Raw genomic sequence first — 24,901 nt, 5'->3', positions numbered from 1 at the left:
ACACTTTATAAGAATCTTTCACAGCGAAATTATTCTGAAAATCCCCAATCAAATGATTAAATCACCGGGACAGAACTTTTTGATTTGTAGATTTTGAGGGTCCAGTTAATCTCCAGTCACATGACACCTATGTACATATTTTTTGCAAAAAATGAATTATCAAATTTCTGCATATTTCAGCTTTCAGAAAATATATAGTTTGCCATAAATTAACGATGGGATTGCCCCTGTTGCTACCTTAAACAACCACTGCGATATGTATAACCCATATGATGAAGTTGATATACGTTATCAGTCTGTATAAGCCAACTTATACTCTTTCACCAGGAAAAGAATATATGTACAAATATCATTTTCCGTTACTATTGCCTCATTATTTGTATTATTGTTGTTATTGTTGTATTATTTGAAACCCATCTTAAATCTTCAACATCGCCTGAGGTGAGAAAAGCTGATATAGAAATTGACTGGTCCAAGTCTTCGACCGGCGGTGCCCTGCTTCAATAAAATATCAGGCCCATTGTCTCGGTACGCTTATCTCAGTACAACGGACACACGATGGCGTTTGATAGAATTCAATTAGTAGGCATATGTCAGAAAATGTCAGAAACAGGTTTTTTTAACATATTTACTATCAATTACAAATTATTATTTAATCTGAGTACTCGCGACACGTCAATATAGGAGAGTTCGGGTATCCAGTAAATTCATTCAAATATTGGAGAACAGTTAGAGAGGGGGTGGGACGGGGTTGTAAGTATTCGGGTTCTTCAGGTATTTTGTATAAAACTAACTTAGAAAAATTGTACAGAGCAAATCTGACGAAAATTGATTACAGAATAACATATTTTTCTCCACTGACATGAAAAAAACGATAATAAACTTCTCCGCATACTTAAGTTAAGGTAAGCACAAACCTAAAGAACCTACCCAATACGCAGAATGATTGCATGGAAGCCATCAATATAAAATGATGGGTTGGTAAGAACAGAAATAGGCAATGATTTACAGGGAGAAAACCGATGCCTTGTATCAAATTTGGTACAATCAGATTTTACAGAGTATAGATTGCTAGTGTCCTTGTAATGAGCTACATAGTAATAAGGGTGTAAAACGTAATGGCTATATTTTTTATTAGAATCATTAATCATACTAAGTATCTGTTTGGGTGGAACCTACTCAAAAATTACATTGGTCTAAAAAGATATTAGGCGGGAGGCGATGGTTCAAATACGTGTAATTAGTAACTGAACTAATGTACTTACAGGGTAAGGGTTAGAGTGAGAAGGCAATTAAACTTGTCGATTATAAATCCAAAATTAAATTGCCCCTATCATTTAAATACAAAAACAAGAGATTAGTTAAACGACTCCCGAGAAGCATACATGTGGATCATTATTACAAAGATGATGCACGACCACATAGTCTGGTGTGATGATTCCAGGTACTTCGAGTTTTCTCGGCAACAGTATGGACATGATTTTTTTGAATTTCCCGTCAATTTATATGAGGTAATTTGGTAATTAGTGTTACAATAAAATTAGACAATAAATATATAGGTATGTAAATATGTTTAGACGCAATGTTCTGGAATAATAAACCTGTCAACTGCTTCCTACCTGGGATAAATTTGAATGTTGAATCCCATTTTAAGTCATCCAAATCTGCTGCATATCGCCCGAGCGAGGAAGAAATTAACTGGCTCATGCATACCAAAATACTACATATTCATCGACCTGCCGCGGTTCATACAGCTAACAAAAACTAAAAGACATTTCATGTAGTTATTAACTTTGAATTTTTTTTATTTTCTGCCAGTAAACTAAATTACAACATAAACGAGCTGACTGATTATTTTGACGGAACAATTTTAAAGGTCATACCTTAAGGAGACGTTATCCCTTGGATTTCAAAAGACTGTGTAATATATACAGTACATGCACAAATAACGGAAAATAAATTAACGATTTACCCGTAGAAGTTTTCAAATAATTGGCTGTTAAAAATTGATAAAACAGAAGTATTTCATATAATATTACTTTTATATTAATTCATTATGATGTACAATGTTATACAATTCATGTTAAAACTAAAAAATAAATTAAAGACACGAATTTCTGGTGGACTATTTTAAAAGAAAAGTAAAATATTAGGAAATTAAATTCTAGTATTTAAAGAAAAAACATAATATACAGTAAGTAAGATGGGCTTGTCCATCGAAAGTAACATGATTTCCTCAATGTCTCTAAGTAGTGCATATTAACGACTAAATAATACCAACTAAGTATGTATCAAATTAAAACATACTTGAGCTAAAGCGATGTACATTCTAAAATTAAAAAAGATTTTTAATTTTTTTTTTTAAAGTTATTAATATTGTTGTGTAAATATTATATTATGATCATACTGTGTCTTCGACGCTATTCCCTGGAAACAAAACAAAACATAATTATAGCAGTATCGACAAGCCATTCTCCAAATATCTATAGTCTAGAAAAAACATACTGACAAAGTCGATGGAAGCGGAACATCACAACCCCCCACAAGGAATATGCAATATGTTATTTAGACTCACCACTGTCAATATACCCTTCAGGGTCAGTCAATATATCAGACTGAGGTGTTTCCATTCGGAGATACTCATCTTCATCTGCAGATAAAAAATATATATTAGGATTGGTTAGCTTCTGATATGCATATTGCACTTTTAAGGGGGTCATTATAATATTGCAATTCCGTAATATTATCTGATATAATATCTGCATCATTTCCACTTCTAAGAAACTGTTACACGCATTATTTTTTAACTCAGTATTGCCTTAACACAAATGACTGAGTTTGTGATAGTAAAGCTTCAGTTACAAATGTCAGTTAAAATCCAACGTCTACTGAATAAACATTTCTAACTCACACGAGCACACCTTTAAATATGTATCAGCGTAACACTGAAAACTATATAATTAAAGTGCACGATTTTCCTAACATTCGAATTTGTGCTGATGGAATTGTTGACACTTATAGCTTTAACAAAATAACAAAAACATGTATACTGTTCTGGTCTTCAGTACACTGTAAATAATTACGGAATATTTTCTGGCTCTGTTTACACAAATGATTAATGATTTTATCATAGGTCATGTAGTTGTGTGTATTTATTGCTAACGTTTGTACAATGTTTGGTTTAAAGTCGTAATCTCGTAATTGATATTCATGATTATAGTAGGACGCCATTTTTTGCTGCAGTCGAATAGAACCAGTCTTAAAAATGTCCCGGACATAAACGAAAAATAAAGCAAACATACTAGACCAATCACAACCCACAAATTAGCTCATTATTTGAATAACAGCATGATAATTCACTAGTGGATTGAAATATCATATCAACGGATGCGATTAAATATACTAACCATTCATATGCAAATACATATGACGGATTTCCGGATTCAGCTTCAGGTATTCAGAAGCAGACATAGCCTTGGCCCTGGGTATTCTATGTATGCATGCAAATAAAATAAAAGCATTAAATCGTTAACTTTATTAAAGCACATATTATGATCAGAGATATGTGTAGATGCACGTCTGAACTTACTCGTATGGCTCATCTGTGTTTATTTTCCCTGGCTCTAAATATGTATGATGTATAGTTTCTGAGCCGGTGTCGCCGTCCAACTGTTTACTCTTGTCGTTATTGTGAAGTGGTGTTCTAGGTGGTAGCTGGGGTGGATACTGTAGAGTAGAATGTGAGAATATGGAAAAATAGTAAATCAAGTAGACCATAAATACATCATCTTTTACTTAAAGCGGGGGGGGGGTCGTCACCTGCGCACGCGCAGGAATTGAGTCCCAAGCGATGATAACAACACACGCCAAGAATACAAAGGCTCGTGGGTAGACGCTTGTTTGTAAACAATGACACGCTATGGCAAACTGACGCATGCGCAGGTGACGACACCCCTGCTTTAATATGCTTCCTCAAAGTTAGAAGATTATTTTACATATAATTATTATAAATATTATTATTATTATTACATCATCTCGAAATAATCACACTACATAACGGTATATAAAACATTTGTTGAACATAAACTTGACACGGTGTACGCAAATTACCTGAACCGGGACTGATTTTCTCTTTAACCTGTAAAAAACAAACAAAACAATGTGGTGATAAAATCCTACATAACAAAGTATTGCACAATGCCAGTGTTATTATCAATCAAATACAATGCTCGCACTTTCTGTTTTATAAATAAAAGAACAATAAAACAGAATCTTACGTAACACAGTACATAACCGTTAGTATAACAAGAATAGCAGCAAGTATTCCAGTTGTTGATGACGTAGCAACGGCCCATGTCTTCGTCTGAGCACCACTTTCTGGGGTGAAAATGTGTATCAGAAGATAATAGAATTTAAAGTGATTCATGTGATTCTGGATCTTTCAGCTATCGTTTAAGTTCACAAATTCAAATTCACAAATTGCGTTAAGACAGTATTAAAAACGTAATATATAATCACCGGTTTTTAAAATTTCGCGATTTACATTGAAATCCATTAAATTAAATCCATGTGAACATAACAACAGAAGGCACTGTTTTCCTGCCAAGTTCGTGAATTTAAAACCCAGTGAAACATAAGTACAATTAAATGCCAGTAAAAATAAATGGTTTCACAGTATAATGCACAGTCATTCACAAAATATATTCTCAAAGATTAACGTGTATAATATACATGATTACAATATATATCGACATTGCCTTGTAACAGGTAATTACAAACCTGCTGCTGATGCTGTTGTGTTTGGTTCTTCTGTAGTATCAGTATCAGTATCAGTAACATGTATATACACAGTGACAGAACTGAAAGTATAATGTACGTAGAGACTTAGTACAATAATAACTAATATAAGTAATAACCATTCGTTTTTATATGTGTATGTTTATGAATGGTCATCGTGATTTAAATACTGTGAATATTACCTCGACTTTGGTTTATAGCCAGCGTCAGATGCAATAACAGTCAAATTATACCAATCAAAGTAGGGCAGCAATCTATCACGCGTAGTGATACTAGCAGAAGTCGCATTGATGGCAAATATCTTCTGAAGAGTAAACAAACCAGTGTTTAAAACCGCATTACTGGCAAAAATGTTAAGAACATATACGCGTAACTCCAAGAATTACATAATGTGTATCTGAAAAACTCCTGGTGGTATAACACTTGACACTTTCTGTCATGTCACAATCTGACGCTATCAGGCCTATATCCTATCGCAGTGGATCGTTTAAAAGTACTCAATTGCGGTATTGCAGAGGACGTATGATGTATTAGCTTTCATCTGATAGTTGGAGCCCGTGTTGACCCACGTGAACTCATTATATTGGTCGGCCCAGTTATTTGAAACCAGAAAATATCACATCGCCCGTTTTGTACGGTTTCGGCGACCGTCCTTATGAGCCCGTGTTAGGAAAAGCTTTGTTCGACCACACTAAAATTAAATGGGCGCTTGATCTATCAATCGGCGTTCCTGTAACAACAACTCGCATCCTTTTTTCAACAATAGATTGTACCGTATTATATCACGTCATAGCTTCACTGCTCGAAATCGCTGTGAAAGGCAACCCCCGGATGTGACATAATTTTGTATTAATAATATTAACATCAGTATGCGATATTACCATTTGATTGGCTAGTGAATGTCAGAGTCTTCCAATCGTATTACTTAAGTTTAGCTGGAAGTTAAATAATGAGAATAAAGGTCGTATTATGCGTTGGTTGGCCGGTGACGTCGGCCATCGTTCCGCATAGACGTCATTAGACTGACTCTATAGAGTCGTGTGTATTAATTAAAGTGAGCTTTTGTTTTCTCCGAAAAATTTCCCCAGTTATTTGACAATGTGGACATTCTGTTCCCATGTACTTATGTGACGATAGAAAGGGTCGACTTAATTATCACACAACACTCATCGTGCAATAATACAACAATTGACAAACTACTCACCCTGAAATTACCCTCACCCATTGTATAGGTGACTTTGCCATTGCTACCTTCATCAGCATCTTCAGCTTGAATATTAAGACCACTCAAAGTTGAATATACTTGAAGATCGTATGGAATAGTTGTGTTGTAAGCTGGAGAAGAAGGTAGAAACATATTCATTCTATATTGTCTTTTATAAGTCGCGTGGGAAATTTGAATAACACATAAATTAGTTGTATGAAAAACATACGGAGATATTAATTAGGTGTCTGTGAAATGATAATCACAATCATTTTCCAGAGACCAATATTAGAGAGATCAATGTAATGGTTAATAATCTTAAGAGTAATTAACCATCACTAACTATGCGTAAGTTTAGATGGTATTATCGAAAACCCACTAATATATATAGTGTTGTATGTACTTACAGGTATTAGCGTCATGTATGAATATCGGTGCATTAAGATTCGGATCGTTGTATACCACATTTACTTTAAAAACTTCACTCTTCGCATTGTTAACACCATCGTTGACATGAACAAGCAACTGTAAAACATATACGGAAATGGTACTCAAGTAAGCGTGGCATTAAAGCATATTATATCACACGAATCACACAAAGCACTGATTCTCCTAGCTGCCTAAATTTACCCCAAATGCTGTTAACAATACCAGTTTCTCTCAATGTAAAAGCAAAGTGCGTTGCAATTTACATTCTCAGGGTCGGGACATAGGAAAGGAACCTAAAAACACGTCATACTTTGCAGCATTTCCCTAATAATAATAATAATAATAATAATAATGCTCACGTAGTACACTTGAATCATCATCTTATTTGTAGTGGTGACAGCGCCTGTTTCGTTGTCGATATCGAACGACGTCTGCACGTCATACATTGAATGTTCCAGTGAAAACATTAAGCTTCCAATTTCATCCGGGTCTGAAGCAGTCACATTCATAACAAATGTGCCGTTTGGGGAATCCTACAGAAATGTACAAAGACAAAGGTCATGCGTAATTACGAGAATATAATGCATTGCACAACATATATAACCAAGACACTTCCTGTGCCATATACTCTGTTTATAATTGTTGTTTTTTTGTTCTATAACTGGGTTTTTGTCCGTTGACTGTAGCTCAATAACAAAAACTAATAAAAAGACAATAGCAATAGTGGGAGCGGATATTTAATGCCAAATTTCCAAATAAAATAGTGTCAACAAGATTTTGTGAAAAATGAAGGAGGCACAGTAGATAGCAGAAATACATAGAAACCAGCACACTTACATGGAATATATTGTAAGGGACATTTACTCTATCAATGACAGGCTGTTCGTCATTCACATCTATGATAGTGATCTGCACAACGGTAGTGTCGTTTTTAGGCGGCGTTCCTCCGTCATGCGCAGTTACCTCCAGATTGACGTATGCTGCAGTTTCGCGGTCAATTTCACCAGTGGTAAAAATTTCACCGGTAGTTCCGTTGATGACAAAAAATCCTGGAATACATTAATGTAAAAACGCACATGTAGTGTAAAAGTCTGTAACGATGTAGGCTGCATTCATAAAAGGCAACGTGCGGCATTGCTTGGTCACTAAAGAAACAAGTACTGTTAAAGTGCCTGTGAAATGGCTGCTATTTTCACGTCTAAAATTATCAATTAATACATAAATATTATTAATTTTTATGTTTCTAAGCATAAATTATTTTTTTTAAGTGAAAAAATGTGTTTTAAACTCAGTCTACAGCAACTTTATTTTTTGTATTTTAAAACGAGGCTCCTCATTAGCTATTCATTTCCATACAGAAATTCCCCTTGTGACGTCAGAAAGGGAAGTTGCTGGGCAGCTCGCATTGCCGATACGTGTAAATAAGGCAAATTTCTTGTGCAGTTTTCTCGTCTTTGACTAAATTGTCACTTATGTACTTTTTCGTCGAGGAAGAACGGGCCATAATGAACACTTGGATATCAAATTTGTTGCATGGGATTGAGTTAGATGCGAGATATGTCCGTTCTGGTGTGGCTGGTCGCAGTGATGTCACCGTCCCACGTTTGTAAACTATCGCTGAACCTCGGCACTGGACAACTTTTGAGTCGGTAAGAAGTTCTAGTTTTTTTGTTCTAGTTGAGCTTACTACTCTTTATAAAATATCTTATCGATAACTTCAAAGAGGTATGTGTGAATACTTTATTATGCTCGATAAACTTAGATCGCGAATTTCCTCAGAAATATTGCCTGCTTCGTTCAAACGTGCATTGGCATCCATATTGGATTTTCGTTCATGGTCGAAGGCGTGAGTGTCTCGTGTGGCCCGAATGTCATCGGCGTTTTACTTTATCACGTTTGATTTTTTTTTTGCACAAATGAAACTCTTATTTTTTACCACCATCAACAATTTCTGATATGGTTGTTGGGATCGGCCGACGTCTCTGTGGGCTGCTCTACACACGTAAAATGCCCAATGTTTTGACCTGGCTTCCCTTCACACGAAGCGCGGGTGTGCATTACATCCGCAAGTTTCAAAATTTTAAACGTAAATTTGAAAAATGTTTTGTGAAATAAAATTGACATATTATTATGAAAAGAAAATGAAGAAAAAAAAATTAATTATTTTTTGAATAATCGTTTGAGAGGATTGGGTGGCAATTGCTTATACTTATGTACTAATTGTAAATGTGTTCAATATTTTTTTCATCCATAATTCAAACACATATATAACATAATAATAGTTGCCTTTATTATAGTAAAAAAATATGCATCATAAAACGAATGAATTACGTATAAACAAATGCCAAATAAAGATTGTGACCTTATTTATTTTCTAATCCTCCACAGGTTAACAAGGGGATACTTGAAGTTCCTTGAAAAAGACTACAGATGTACTACCAGAGTGAGCAGTAACAGATTTATCAATATTTATGTCAGAGAATTATTTAGGACTTAAATTACCAAATCTTGGTTTTTCATAGATTCCAAAATCTGAAGATGTGTTTCCTTTTTTTCATTGTCACACAGTGTCACTCAATTAAAACCATATACTATAGTAATAGTAATCCATGTACAAATTATATTTTATTCACATTATTTTCCTCACATACATGTACTGACAATCCAATGTTTACATTGTCATATTTCTTTGTTCATCACAAGTCTAAATACAATTTGTGAACTGTGTAACGTAGCCTGTTTTTTATTAGCATAATTGTTGCAGCATCTGGAAATGTATTTACACTGTTATGTGAATCTTGTAGTGTGGCAATGAACTGCCGAGACTTTGTCAGGGTGGGCATACTGGCTGTTGAGTGGCAGGGGTGCATCATCAAGTGTATGTAATACACAATCTCCTCCAACATACAAGTCTAGTGTATTGAAGAGCTCTTCTACGTAATCTGTAAATTATAATGAGAGCATTTTGATTCAACAATAGTAGATAGAAAACCATAAAGAATCATATCATACATGCTCTATTGAAGTACATTTCCAGTAGAAGCATCAAAATTAAAATAAAAAGAAAACATATTTTGACATTCTAGACGTTAAACTATAGTGATCAATAAAATAGGGAAATAACTAAAAAAACGACAAATCACAGTTACTAAATAAATGACCGCCGCGTGGAAATAGATTCAGTTGAAATGGGTGAACGCGTCGGGTCACGACGAGGACAAGTGCGTGACTGGTGGCGTTTAATTGGATAACAAAAATAATTGAGAGCAACACACATACAGACAAATTCAGAGTGGACTCGAGTTAGCGTGATTGTCATACTTATTTACTTGGTGATAACGCATTGACAGCCAAAGCCCGGATTCTTATTCCATAAATGATTTATAGACATCTCGATCCAAGACATTTCGACCCAAATTGAACATCTCGACCCACCGCATCGACGCGACCCTGTCTCAATGTGGCGACGCGAACCTCTATTTAGTTCAACGTTGATCGACATCTTTTGATTCGAAACATCGTGTACTATCTACTAGTATTTCCAACGCGTGTGGTCGGCGCCTTTGATTGCGTTAATTTTGTTTTTTATTCGCGAAATCTATCACTGGCAGCGTTTGTTTTGTCATGTCTCATAACTGAAAGTCCAAGCTGACTTTGTTTTGGCTGTAGGTATGAAAAACGGGTCGGGATTTTTTGGGGTCGAGATGTCCAGTACCCCCATAAATTATTTCGCAGATCAAGCTAGAAGGAAAGTAACAGAGGTGTGAATTCGACATTCAACACCAATCACCGAACAATTCAGAAACTTTTATCCTGCGAAAATGAAAACAATTAGCAGTGTGTAAGGACTGCGTAATTTCCTGTTTGTCCGACGCTTCGTTTTCGTGTTACTATCAAAAATTATTGATACCTTTACATAACGCAAACTTAATTGTCTCTATAAAGCGATAATCAGGATGGCAAAAAAAGTCAAATGATTTGAAACACTTACCCGACGTCTCTCTCTCTTCTGAAATCCGCCTCAGTGATCATGGGCTGGTTCTGAATCTATTTTTTTCAAAATTGTTGGTATTGCGCCAGGTTTAAGTTGTCGGCGCTTCTCTTTAAAACCTAGTTGTTTTTTCACGGCCGAAGACAGTTATTCGAAAAAAGAATCTGAGGTGAAGTGGACACTACATATGACGCTGTAAGGAGAAGGTCCACCCCAACCTTTTCTCGTTGTTTTCACGGCTTTCGTCTACTGACGTCGCACCTTCGGATCGTTTGGAAAAGTGTGAATACTTACACTATGACTATACGTATTACTGCAACCGCCCACAACACAACGTTTAACCATCACAAACGTTTGTTCTGAAAACAACTTCTAAAAACTCTCTATCTCAAAAAAAAAAAAAAAAAAAAAAAATTGACAAAAAAAAAAAAATGCCGACCGAAAAATGTATATCGTTTAAAAGTATGTTGAATCACGCAGTGTTATATAAGTACAGCTCAGGAGTATGACTTCCTCTCATATTTTGGCATTTGGTGGCGCACTTTCGGCGAGAGTCGGAAATCCGGAAACATTCGACCGTTTCAGGATAGGTGGGCGTGGCTACAGCACGAGATATATCTTAAATTTACTTGGATAGGAGTAACTATTTTGACAAAAAAAATCAATAACTGCCCACTTCAGTAGGACACGGATCTAAAATAGTTAACGTGAGAGTGGGCATTGCACAGGCACTTTAAAGCGACGATAACAACACATGCTAAAAACGCAAAGGATCATAGGTGGACGCTTGTTTGTAAACAATGACACGCAATAGCCAACTGACGCATGCGCATGTGACGACTCCCCCACTTTAATATATGCATAAGCACAAGTCGTTTTATCCATACATGCGATTTTATGCACCTTGCTTCACATTAACTTATCAAATAGTTGAGTTGTCTGTGGAATTGTTGACTTACCATTGTCGTTACCGTCAGTTATTGTGAACTTTGCGCCCTCCACCTCAACTAAAGAGATATTTCCGGCATCTCGGTCAGTGGCGGTTACCGTGACGACATGCTCTCCAGCAGGGACGTTTTCAGTTACACTGAGCGAGTAAAACGTCTGATCAAACACAGGTGCGTATATGTTTGTTTCTTTCACAGAGATCGTGACCTAGCAAGTAATATGGTAATGATCTACTCATTATGCATCTAAGTGAGTTGCAATGTGTAATTCACTTGTACAAAGAATTTCGGCGAAAGGCTCGGTCTGTGGTGGTGCGGGCGAGGGTGACAATCGGAGTTATGCTATTTGTTAGAGGTAATAAACGCCAAGCGAGGGTATTTAGTAGGTGTTATAAGACTTCTCTAGAGAAAATTACGCTTGGTTATTATTTGCCCCAATTGTGCTAATTTTCTTCAGACAAAGAGGTCTTATATTCACTACCAAGTATCTGAGCGTATCAAACAAGAAGTAAGAATTTCCTGAAAATATAAAAACTAAAGACCGAAATCACTTCATTCAATCTAGTTTTGAATCGTATTAACTGCGTTTCAAAGCCACCAATTGTTTGAGAAACATACCTCTGTTGTGTTCCATTTCACTGGAGTGCCATTGTCGGATGCGTTGACAGTGAAAGTAAAATCTTTTGACGTGTCCAATTCTTTCTGTATTGTTATTTCACCAGTTTCATTGTCAAGATGAAAGTACTCAACGTCTGAAAGTGACAAAATAATCATTTTGATGAAGCCTGTAGGTGCAGGTAAACACAACGGTCTCGGTAATATTAATATCGCGATAACTAAACACCCCACAGTAACCTTGAAATTCACATAGAAAATATTTTCGTAAAATAATATTTAATAATGAATCGTGCTGAAAGCTACACCTACTTGTTGTGTAAGTTATTCTACCATTTTCCCCTGAATCTGAGTCGACAGCGAGAACAGTGATAACTAAGTAATCAACGGGTTCGTCCATTGAAACTTCCGCCACGTACGAATTACTCATAAAATAGGGGGTATTATCGTTGACATCAATGACGTATATATGTACTATCGCTTTGCTACTCAGGGGAGGGTTTCCAGCATCTGTGGCTTGGATAATAAGGGTGTAGTTTCTGCCCTCTGTGTCCTCATAATCGATCTGAGCATTCCAGGTTGGTTGGATGAGACCACTGTCAGCTACAACATATTAACATTTTTGAAACATGAATGGTTGAAATAAGTACGATGACAACTATTTATTTAAACTAGTGTTTGTGAACAAGGGTGTTTCACAACTGTTTTGGACAACATGGCCTTACTCGTGACATGGCTCAAATAATGTGATAATTTGAATTAATTTGACCAATTTATACATTCACGATATTTAGATTTTACTATATAATTTATATAATAAAGTTATTATAAAATTAGAAAAAATAATAAACGTATTTTTTTCACAAAACGTGACAATGAAATTATAGGATAAATCTTGATTACAAGAGCTACACTGAGTTTGTGATTAAATATTGAGGGTGCGCGTTATATCTAAGAAGAGCCCCAGTATAAGGGTTTATCCAAATTAAAACCTGTCGCCACAATCCATATATTAGTATATTAGGTAGCCTAAATGTTAATGCAATTAACAAGTTCCCGGCAAAAAACGCTGCGTTTTCACGTTAGGAAACGTTTGCAGATTTTTCCAAATGGAATATGCCATAAAAACCCTAGAAGTGTATTCGTTATGAAAAACGCAAACCCTTACACGTGTGAACTAATCGTGGACATGCTAAGCGTACTGATCGTGGATGTTCCGAAATTGTTCTTATAAAAATTGCCTATTAAAATGATTGCATAATGGTCAACTCATGATATTCACGCTGAAAATGACGTAGCCCGAAATATAAATAACCTCCGGAAACCCGGACAGCTTCAAAGAGCTAAGTACGCAGCTTTTTAGTCCCCGTTCGGACGCAGTCCGAAAACGAGGACTTATGTTTTGACCTCCGTGTGTCCGTGCGTGCGTCTGTGCGTGCGTCCGGACCTGTATCCTAGAAATGCCTGGACCAATCACAATCAAACTTCACACATACATCATACATGATATTGTACATATGCACGTCAATTTGTTTCACGATCTGATTCAAGATGGCCGAATGGCGGCCATTTTTGTGCTAAAAATCATCAAAATCAAGCATTTCTCGGCTGTTTACAGATGGATTTTGTTCAAACTTATATACATTATATACATTAGATATTATGCGACCTTGATGCAAATAATTTTGTTTTCCAGATAAGATTCAAAATGGCTGTCTGGCGGCCGATTTGTTTTAATGAATGGGCTTCTAGACCCATATCTCCGACTTGTTTTGACTGATTATATTCAAATTTTAAATATTCATTAAACATCATGTCATAGATAGACAGATATATTGGTTTGACGATCCTATTCAAAATGGCCGAATGGTGGTCATTATTGTGCTAACAAATCATCAAATATCAAGCATTTCTGGCATTTATGGATGGATTTCATTCAAACTTGGTACATACATTAGACATTACAGGTTCCTGATGCACGTCATTTTATTCTTCAAATTGGATTCAAAATGGCTGACTGGTGGTCATTTTGTTTTAATGATTGGGCTTCTAGAGCCATATCTCTTAAATGCTTTGACTGATTATATTCAATTTTTATATATTCGTTATACATCATGTTATATATATATATATGTATTCAAAATGGCTGATTTTGAATGCTGTTCCAGAGCAATATCTCTCAATATGGACAAGTACTTGTTTGACGATCAGATACAAATGTCAATCATTTTAATGTTAAAAAATCATATTCCTGACATGGTTATATTCCAGCTATATTACTATAAACAAAACTATATATCTTAAATTTGATAACTAACGGGGACTGTGCCATGCATGGCTTGTTCAAGTTAAGATGGTCTATTCTGCTTAGTATTTTGTTACAGTTAAAAACAGTCATATGTCTCATAGAAACGCCCCGTCTAACATATCCGTTGAACGTACTTTGTTTGGAGTCATACACTGTCGCGTATAAACGTTGCACGAGCATCAACTCATTATTCACGTATGATTACACTATCAGATACTATATCATACTCACGATTAATTCTGACTGCATCGTCGCCTCCGGACACAATAGCATAACTAATTCTCGCGTTGTCGCCTTCATCGTCGTCGGTTGCACTCACTGTAACAATATCTACACTGTACAGGGCATTTTCTTCAACCCATCCCTTATAAGGCACAGATTGGTTAAACTTGGGAACATTGTCATTCACATCCAGGACAGTTATTTCCACGCCAGTGGTACTGTTTAGTTGTGGGCTTCCATTGTCTTGTGCCTATAAAGGCAAACAAACGCGATGTGGTATATTAGTGTGACTGTAATTCAAGTATGGTCTGACTGTCGCACGCTGATTGGCCGTGCGAAGTGTAGTGAAATATATGTACCTAGTGTTATATCAAGGTTATGAATAATTCACGTAATCCGAATCTTCATAGCGATTTTCAAATGCAAGATGAAAAGGGTATTTCGAATAATGACAACAAAAATAGTACTAAATAACACGTTCGGGAAAAGTAGTGATTTTGCGAATAGCAGTTTTGCCATGGAGTCACAAAACAATACTCGCCAACACTATAAACTTTGAATTCTTCATAAATGTGTAAGAGGTGCAACAATAAATATCATCCTGGTTATGAACAGTTTATATAGCTTCTTTAATGACGGACACGCTGTTCTCTCTCTTTCGTCAATATAATATTGAAATCTGGTAACGGATAGCAGACAAGTCTGTTATTGACGTTTTATCCCCTCGTAAAGCGAATGTTGAACATAGTTGAAAACACTGTACTTAATTATACATACCATTACAGTCATAGTATACTTCGTGTTACAATAACTTGAATTGTATTCTCTGTCAATATTACTATTAGCATATATGTATCCAGTGGTCGGTTCAATGGCAAACACACCTAGAAAACACGATTCGTTAGAAGACATTTGATATAAACATAACGAGGATACTCAACTATTTTCCACTATACGCATGCGTAATTGTGCCGTAGAGCTTACCGTTATTACCGTCTGTTATGCTGTATTCTATGCCTGCGTTTTCATCTATGTCTGTGTCCGTTGCTGTGACTTGCAGTATATACGTATTCATATTAGTATAGTTACCTTCGTTTACCTCACCAGTATACCATGATAATGTGAATACTGGGTTATTGTCATTAATATCCGTGACTTGGACATTAACCTGTTTATGAAAAAAGAATGTTAACCTCCGCATTCCATTCAAATGTGATATATCTGGGACTGAGTGCATAAATTAGCCAATTGCGTTTAATTAGGTTTGAAAAACGATAAATAAAACGGTTTATGCGACCTCAGCTTTCATATACTATAACAATGTTTACAGTATCAAAAATAACATAATCCCCATACAGGTTTTTTGAAAAGAATAAGAATACGGATAGAAAACAATGAATAAAGTCTTTGTCATGATAAGCGTGGATATTGTATATATTGATATATTACGTATGGATAGCTTACCACAGCGTAAGCATCTTTTTTGTTAGTTCCACTCAAATCTTTAGCGACAACGGTGAACGAATGCGATTGTATTAACTCTCTGTCCAATAATTGCGTGGTCCGAATTTCGCCCTGTCACGAATGAATTCAAAAAAAAAGGATAATGAACTTTCATATCACAGTATTTATTGTTTATACAGTAATAAAAACGAAGACGGTGATGAAAATAATGATGATAATTACGAATAACGCGCACCGTGGAATTGTCAAGTTCAAAATAATTAACATCATTCGGAAAGCTGAACTCGACATTGTTTATATCTGCCACTGATACCGATACCACAGACGTCGATGCAACAGCGTCTTCGGCCACAAAACCACGATAATATGGTTGAGTAAATGACAACCTGGAGATAGCGTCACTTTCGATTTGCACGTGAACTATAGCATAGTTAGAGCGGGGTGGATTTCCGTCATCAGTCGCAGAAATATTCAGGTCGATTATACACGGGATAGCAGCACCAAGACAAATCTGGTCAAAATTAATTGTCCTGTTAGTTCTTACTATGCCTCGATTACGTTCAATGGCAAAATCGCTGTCATAATTTTCGAGGTCATAGAACACTGAACCATCATCCGCATCCGTAGCCTTAACAACCACAACGACTTCGTCGGCCAGCATTCCATCTCCAACAGTAGATTCGTATTCACTCTCTGTGAAGACTGGAGTGTTGTCGTTAATATCCGTGACCGAGACAGTTACCGTGGCTGTAGATACGTGGTAGGGTTCATTGTTATCAGCCGCAAACACTGTTAAAAAACACAGTAATGTTCAGAAATTAAAACAGATTCAATGTATTTATAGATATAAAGTCATTTTCACAAATAAAAAACATACCTTCAAACACGTGTAATCTATCAGATAGATCTTCATAATCAAATGTTTTGTTTGTTTTTATCTCCCCTAAAAATAAACAAATAAATAAATAATAATAATAAATTAATAATAATAAATATAAATAAATAACAATAAATAAATAAATAAATAAATAAATAAATAAATAAATAAATAAATAAATAAATAAATAAAATTAATAAAAATAATAAAAATAAATAAATAAAAATTATACAGATGGTTTGCACAGGATGCCTTAGAACTGACATCACTCCACATAACTGGTCGGGTCATGAAATGTGGAATACGATATTTTTGGCGCATTCAAACTGTAATATACTAACAAAATTAAATAGCAGACAACAGCACGTACAGCATGTCATTTAGAAGCATTTAGGTGCCAAGCGAACATGAATGTTCGCCACTGGTGTCGATTCAAATATATATATATATATATATATATATATATATATATATATATATATATATATATATATATATATATATATATATATATATATATACATATTGTACATATTGCTAACGTAATGGTCAGAACACGGATTGTCTCAATTTGCTACAACTAAACTGTATAACGACGATCTAATCAACTCATATATCAAATAAATACCCTAAAACGGCACATTACTCGATATAATAAATTGTTACTCCGACCCACACAGAACTCTTATTTCCGACAATATGTCCCGTGCTGTTTTCAGATGAATTATTCTAAGACTTTTATGATTCAGCCCAATTTGACAAGTACAGACCTGTCTAGACAGCAAAGTCAGTATAATTGTTGTGTCATACAAGTAATAACAATTATTAATATTTATTAATTGAAAGGAATTGATTGAAATTTTATGCAAGCATGACAGGTGTCTTTTACACCACTGAAACATGAATTGCAAAAGAAGTTCGTATTATTTACCTGTAGTTTGATCAATCTCAAACACAACAGTGTCCGCACTGTATATCACTTGACCATTAAGTCCGTCATCTGGGTCTTCCGCAATAACAGTTAGAACATGCCCACCAATGGGCTCCTCTTCCAATATATACGCACTGTTTTGCATCGTACTTTTGAATATTGGCTGGTTGTCATTGACATCAAGTAACTTAATCACAACCCGAGTAAAGTTTGTGTTAATTGGCTGACCATGGTCACTCGCCGATATATTTAAAATATACTGTGCTTTGTTTTCGCGGTCAATAGTGTTTGAGACGCTCAACACGCCTGTATTTCGGTTAATTTGGAAGTCGCCATCAGAGCCATCACGAATCTCAAAACTAACGGCTGCGTTGTTTTCTCTATCGATATCTGTGGCACTAATAACGCCAATCTTGTAGCTACTAGTAGTGTTTTCAAAGATTTCATAATAATACTCATTATGTGAGAATTGTGGATAATTGTCATTCACGTCAAGTAATACAATAGTTAATGGGACACTAGTGCTAAGACTTAGATCGTCTACACCATCACGATCAGAAACTATCACTTCCAAATCATAACGATCTCGTTTTTCACGATCCAGGTCTAAAACAGATTCATCATCAGTTGCTGTGATGACACCTGTTTTTCCATCTATTTTAAACTGTTCATGACCATCACCAGATAGAGTGTAGATCGTTGAAGCATTGAATCCATAATCACCGTCCGTTGACATTATTGGGTGTGGCTGTAATAAAATTTGTTATAATAAGTACAATTATTGAATTGTGCGTGATACGTAATTAAGAACGAGCTTTCCGTTCACTACAGTAGTAACGACATATGCATGGGAAACGATGATCAATCCCGCGAGTACTGCCACATGTGCTAAATACCATACGTACTATACAAACAAAACTATGTAGTAGATGAATAATTAAACATACCATATGAACTTCCATTCTATAAGAGGGATTTTCCATAATTTCTCCATGGTAGCCTTGTGTTTTTGAGAAGCTGGGATGATTGTCATTTTCGTCCAAGACCGTGATGTTAAGCTCTGCAATAATCTATACAACGAGCATTATTATAGTGATTATATTTTTTGCCAACATGGTGTAGAAAATTACTCATAAGCGGTGACACAATGCGATAACAACTAAGATAAGAGTGTATAATCATGATGCGTGTAGATAAAAAGCACGTTTATAAAAGCCAGATATATGCGGTGTTTCACACTGTTCTTCCTCTCCGCTCGAAAGATGGTTTCCGGTTGCTTAGCATCAGCAATACACATGCTGCAGTGGTTAATATATTGTGCATAACATACGTACATTATAAAACAACAATTCCTTGGTTATTGTACTTACGTACACAGGTTTTTATATATATATATATATATATATATATATATATATATATATATATATATATATATATATATATATATATATATATATATATATATATATATATATATATATATAAACCTGTGTACGTAAGTATATATATATATATATATACAACTGCTAGTTAGTGTGGATTAAAGAAAATTGAGGATTAATTGAATCTGCTCCAAATTGAACATTGGTCATCTTGTAATTAATGAAACATATTTACCGCGTCAGTTAAACAAACAACATCATCTTCAACATACACTTTAACAAAATATTCGTATGTTTTTCGGATCTCTCTATCAAGTGATCTTATTGTAGTAACTTCACCCTGTTAACAAATATGATCGGGATATTTATACAAACAAATTAAAACATAAAAACAACGGATGGTATAAAGACAATATTTTTGGATAATAGTTGACTCCCGTGTGCGATCTCAAGAACTGCTAGTCATATTCAATGAAATTTGATAGATAAATGCTATAGGATAATGCACAGTCGTGATCAATTTTGGGTAATATCTGTGCATAATGATATCCAATAGTTCTAATCACATTTCAATGAAATTTGGTATATTAATATTAAGACAACGCGACGACCTAGTTTGTTTTGGGTTTATTTACATCCACAACAATTACCTAATTTGCATAATAATATACTTTTCGGCATTCTAACGTTTATGGAGAATTATTTATCACATTCTGAAAAAAAAACCTCGGGACAATGCACAGGCCTGATTATTTTTTGGTTGAAACCATGCATGATAATCACCAAATTTGCATAATAATTAACCAATTTTCCAACTACATTTTAAAAAGACTTGATATATGAGTGAGTGCCTGGGGACAGCACTAAAGACTTAATTAGGTTTGGATTGAAACTCGAGCATACTAATTACCCAATTTGCATAGTATGCATAATCATTATATTCAATTGAAATTTAGTACATTGATGCACTGCGGTAATCCACAGACGTGATTAGTTTAATGCATATTAACTATCTAATGATTATTAACCAATCTCAACAAATCAGATGCCCTGGAATAAGATATACAACCAAATTTATTTTCAATGAGTATTATAAACTTCAATACTGTGGATCATATATTTTCATTTTTGTACATCTGAAATAGCAGACACATATTAGTCGCCAAGCTTCTTGTTTGAAAAGCTAATCTAAAGACACATGAATTCTTTTTAAAATTTCTTTAATTGTAATATTGTTTTGGAACAGCTATGGTTCATCTATCTTACGCACAACTTTAACCAGAACAGAACAGAGTTAGAACAGAACGTTGGGAGTCAAGATTTCGGAACTTGGAAATTCGACAATATTTTTTGGATATTTTAACGTCTAATAATGTGCTATACACATTTGATAATGGTCAATTTTGGATGAAGTAAGGGCATATTTCTCTCTGAAAGACATTTCGACATTGAGCTATACACAAGAGAAATTAAAAGCTCAAATCAAATTATTCGATTTCTGTGGTTGATGTACCTTTCATGCATTAAGCGAGATCTCGCAGTAAACGGAAAATCACTTTTTACATTGATTGATGATTCTGCCAATATAATTACAATTTGTTAGAATATTCATCTGTGCAGAAAATTGTGGCAAACTATAACCTACCGTTGTTTGGTTGATGTGGAAGTCGGTGGAATTGGGCTGACTAAAGCTGTATTTAACGTCATATTCCGGATAGGCGGTCGTTGTCACTGTCGCTATGTGCGTCCCATTGGGTTGATTTTCAAACACGCGAACCTTACGTTTTTCAAACGTGATTTGTTCATCTGGCGCCAGTGTGCTTATCTGCAACCATACTGTGGCATTATTGATGCTCATTCTACCGCCGCCATCCCTTGCATAAATTACAACCTCGACAATGTCATTATTGCGAAAATGTATGTTCTCATCAACCATTTCTTGCTTAACAAGTTTCTTTGTACATCGCAAGTTGTTGCCGTCCATCCAAAAGAAGTTGTCGAGTACTACCTTGTAGTGAACATTACCATTGCTTCCAGCGTCTAGATCAGACGCATGTACAGGAGTGATAAAAGTGTCCGTGGGGGAGTGTTCTAAAATATTAGCACTGTATGATGTATCCCCAAAAACAGGCACATTGTCATTAACATCTATGACATCAACGTGAACATAGACATATTTTGATATTGTCACTAATCGATTCGTTATCACTACTGTGAAAGTGATAGTGTCGTTAATCTCTCGGTCTATATTCACAGAAGTCGATATGGTACCATCTCCAGCAATGTCGAAAACACGAGCCGCATAGTCTTGTAATACTGAGTACATCGGATCATCCATACCTCGGGCCTCATTCGATATATTTCCAACAACGGCACCAGAAGAATTTTCATCTACTGTAAACCTATACCAATCGCTTCCACAAATGGAGCCATTCTGAAACGTTCCATTGCAATTCAATGTACTATATGGGTGTATCAATAAATCAACGCTTGCATAAACACTGCTCACAACGTTGCCTTTATCCATTGCGTAAATGTAAATGGTCTGGTGACTGGCATAATTACCGTCATTTAAAATAAGTTCATAGCGACTTCTTAAATTGTTATTGTCCATCCAGAATGTATTATTATGAGGTTCGGCAATATAGAATGATACTTCTCCGTTTGTACCTGAATCTGCATCAGTTGCATAGACAGGGACGATGAATGTGTCTACTGGAGAGTGTTCTGAAATATTTACACTGTATGATATTCGTGAGAATTCAGGTCGATTATCATTAATGTCTACCACATCCACATGTACGGGTATGTATTTTATAGTTGTATTGGTTTCACTCAAAATAACAATAGTCAGTTGTATATATTTAAACTCTTCTCTGTCTATACGAGATTCACCAACCACTAGAACACCCTCGTCGTGAACTTTAAATAAGAGAGCTGCATGATCTTGTAGGATAAAATAGGACGGATTTGAAATATCATACGCCTCTTCTGATATGTTTCCAACGAATTGACCAGGAGAAGATTCTTCTGTAACATTAAACATGTACCAGTCGCTTCCACAGCTAGTTGTGTTGAGACAAGTCTGATTATTGTCATCCAGTAGCTGAGTTATGTTTAAATTGATTGTTGCATTGTTGACGCTCAATTTGTTGCCACCATCAATTGCATAAACATCTAGCTCTACAATGTTGTCATTGACCAAAATCCCGGCATCGACCAGATCACTGATAACTAGCGTCTGGAGACTTCGCAAGTTGTTTGCATCCATCCAAAAGAAACTATCTTGCTGAATGACATAATATACAGTTCCATATAAGCCTGCATCTAGATCAGTGGCGTGTAGTGGAATGATGAAAGTACCAGCTGGCGAATATTCCAATACTTCTGCACTGTATGATATTGGGGAGAATATAGGTGCATTGTCGTTGATATCTAACATAACCACAACCACAGGGACGTATTTTGTTGCATTCTGATGAAACTGAATAACAACTGTGAACGTTATGGTTGAGTTTTCTTCTCTGTCAATATTATTAGTCAGTGTTACAATGACACCTGTATCACTTATGTTGAACACGTCAACAGCATACTCTTCCAAAACAGAATAAGTTGAATCAGGGAAGTGTTCTGCCTCCTCTGATATATTACCAACAAAGGTACCAGCAGGGGAATGTTCGTCGATTGTGAATTGATACCAATTACTCCCACATCCTGTTATATCTGAGACGCAGTCACCGGCATCATCTGAAAATGTCAAAAAACCATTTAGTTGTACTAACAATAAGAAGATAGAAGATATTATGTCAGGTTTATTTATGCATAATAACATTCTTCGACATCGGACTGCATTATATTGGGGGTATATATACCTTTCCTTCTGCTCGGCAGCAAATACGTCGATTTAAATTACGTAATTAAATTTTAAACCTACCCGATAATTCTACATTCACTACTGTAACGTTAACAGTAGTTGAGTTCTGTAGCTGTGAAGAACCGTTGTCCACAGCAACCACTAAAAACTGTAAAGCATCTTCATCATCCAGCAAACCATCTCTCAGTAGTTCATCGTAGTTTACTATTCCTGTTATAGTGACAACTCCTTTAGTGTCTACGGTAAACAGATCAGTTGTATTATCAGATATACGGAAAGAGATTCTACCATTGTCGCCACTATCGGCATCATCTGCATGGGTGACGAGGACTGGATAGTTATCCCACATGCCATTAAATATCATTGTATCATAGTGTCCTGCAGAGAAGATGGGTGCGTTGTCGTTGGTGTCCAAGACTGTCACTCTCACCAATGCCGAAGATGTCAATGATGGTTGTCCCGCGTCGAATGCGAATACTATAACAGAAAAATAAGGTAATTTAAATAACAGTGTATTTTTTTAAATTTTGAATGGAATTGATGTTGAAACCAGATGTATATTTACGTACCCAAGAATTCATGTTGTCTTTCGCTATCTTCTTCAAAGTCAAATATCATATTAGTCGTTATGACTCCTGTAAATATATGACAATCCAGTGAATCACCATATAACGAATCAATAACTCATGTACGCTTTACAGTTCTCTCGGGTTTGAAGTGTATTCCCATTCACATTATGACGTTTACTTTGTACATAACTTTGTATTGACAGGTATGGTAGACATTGGTAACGCATGATATGAGTTGTGTGCCGCACAAAATTAGTGAATTCAAGGTTTGGCAGGTGCAGAAATTCTAGACCCATTTCCAGAAATTGTGTATGGAAAGGGGGTTCGCATCTGTATGTAGCTTTAAAATGGCGGTTCAATATACGCCGGGTAAACACAACGGGATAGCGTAGGTTTACAGATCAAATCACACACATTACGTACAAAACAAAGTTTCAACTGCATTGCATTGTGTATATCGCTGAGCAGGGTTAATGTACCTAAATACAAAATTATACGCTATGGTATTTACTCGTGGATAATGCATACCATGAGATATTGAAATGACTGTTCTAATGTGTTTTTTGGCGCGAATCAACGTCAACATTTGCGATAGTTTAGAAGCTCCGTCCGATTGAGGGATCATGCAAAATATTTGGCCAAGTATAAAGTAGTGTTTGTATAGTTACGTAATACATTGTCGGTTCACAAATTATGCACAGGTATCTAAAATAGCAATTACTCTTTGCATATAAATACAAGTGTGGCCGGTATAAATTGACATAAATACAATGGGTTCACAGAAATAAGAGTCATGGTAGAACATAAGTTCAGGTTACCAGAGTACACATATGACAGCTATGGAAACCACAGTCACTTGGGGGCTGAAAATCAATAAATACTAATTTTCAATAAAAATCATCCGCTATACGTATATAAATAAACAAGTTGTGAAACACGGCACCGAGTAAATCGACACCCTGTCGGTTTCAAATGTCGATTTCTTACCTTAAAATGCGAAACAAAAATTTTAGAGGGGATCAGGTGTTACGTTAATAACCATTGTTCATAATTGCTAACTTGGTTTTATTCAAAACTGCACAAATCCCGCGTTTTCTGATGATATCCGACGATTTCATGAACGAAAATGGCCAGCAGCCAGAATCAAGGGGGATTCGCATAGAGTTCTGGGTAAATCAAGGAAATACTCGCTGTTACGGCACGTCTGATTGGCTGAAAATGAGTATGCGCACTTGATTTACCCATAACTCTGCGCGAATCCCCCTTGATTCTGGCTGCTGGCCATTTT

At 35.6% G+C, this 24,901-nt stretch overlaps 1 protein-coding gene across 1 annotated transcript; it reads right to left on the bottom strand.

Moving 5' to 3' along the window:
* Positions 1 to 1,774: 1,774 nt before the first annotated feature.
* On the bottom strand, positions 1,775 to 23,662 carry LOC100377212 (protocadherin Fat 4-like). The gene is made up of 27 exons (XM_085490899.1): positions 23,614 to 23,662; positions 23,105 to 23,521; positions 20,816 to 22,917; positions 19,406 to 19,510; positions 18,733 to 18,855; positions 17,786 to 18,533; positions 16,855 to 16,920; positions 16,213 to 16,766; positions 15,978 to 16,088; positions 15,498 to 15,681; positions 15,291 to 15,397; positions 14,523 to 14,763; positions 12,296 to 12,586; positions 11,987 to 12,120; positions 11,381 to 11,576; positions 7,268 to 7,479; positions 6,790 to 6,963; positions 6,409 to 6,526; positions 6,002 to 6,132; positions 4,980 to 5,101; positions 4,780 to 4,859; positions 4,278 to 4,377; positions 4,111 to 4,138; positions 3,590 to 3,726; positions 3,408 to 3,490; positions 2,576 to 2,650; positions 1,775 to 2,427 (listed from the first exon to the last, which is right to left on the bottom strand). Exons 1-27 carry the CDS (start codon positions 23,660 to 23,662, stop codon positions 2,402 to 2,404), a joined length of 6,714 nt encoding a protein of 2,237 aa, XP_085347025.1. The 3' UTR covers positions 1,775 to 2,401.
* Positions 23,663 to 24,901: the final 1,239 nt, after the last annotated feature.

The sequence above is a fragment of the Saccoglossus kowalevskii genome, chromosome 16 (genome assembly GCF_978046115.1).
Source record: "Saccoglossus kowalevskii chromosome 16, keSacKowa6.1, whole genome shotgun sequence".
Taxonomy (NCBI): Eukaryota; Metazoa; Hemichordata; class Enteropneusta; family Harrimaniidae; genus Saccoglossus; species Saccoglossus kowalevskii.
Note: the sequence above shows the minus strand (reverse complement) of the source record. Positions and strands in the feature narration are given on the sequence as shown.

What these genes read in the sequence shown, in the direction of transcription:
- LOC100377212 (XM_085490899.1), bottom strand. Translation starts at nt 23,662, where the DNA reads ATGATATTTGACTTTGAAGAAGATAGCGAAAGACAACATGAATTCTTG. An exon ending in AAAAAGATGCTTACGCTGTG is followed by an intron (nt 15,682 to 15,977) that starts GTAAGCTATCCA and finishes TTTCATAAACAG; the next exon opens with GTTAATGTCCAAGTCACGGA. An exon ending in AACACAGATGAGCCATACGA is followed by an intron (nt 3,491 to 3,589) that starts GTAAGTTCAGAC and finishes ATGCATACATAG; the next exon opens with AATACCCAGGGCCAAGGCTA.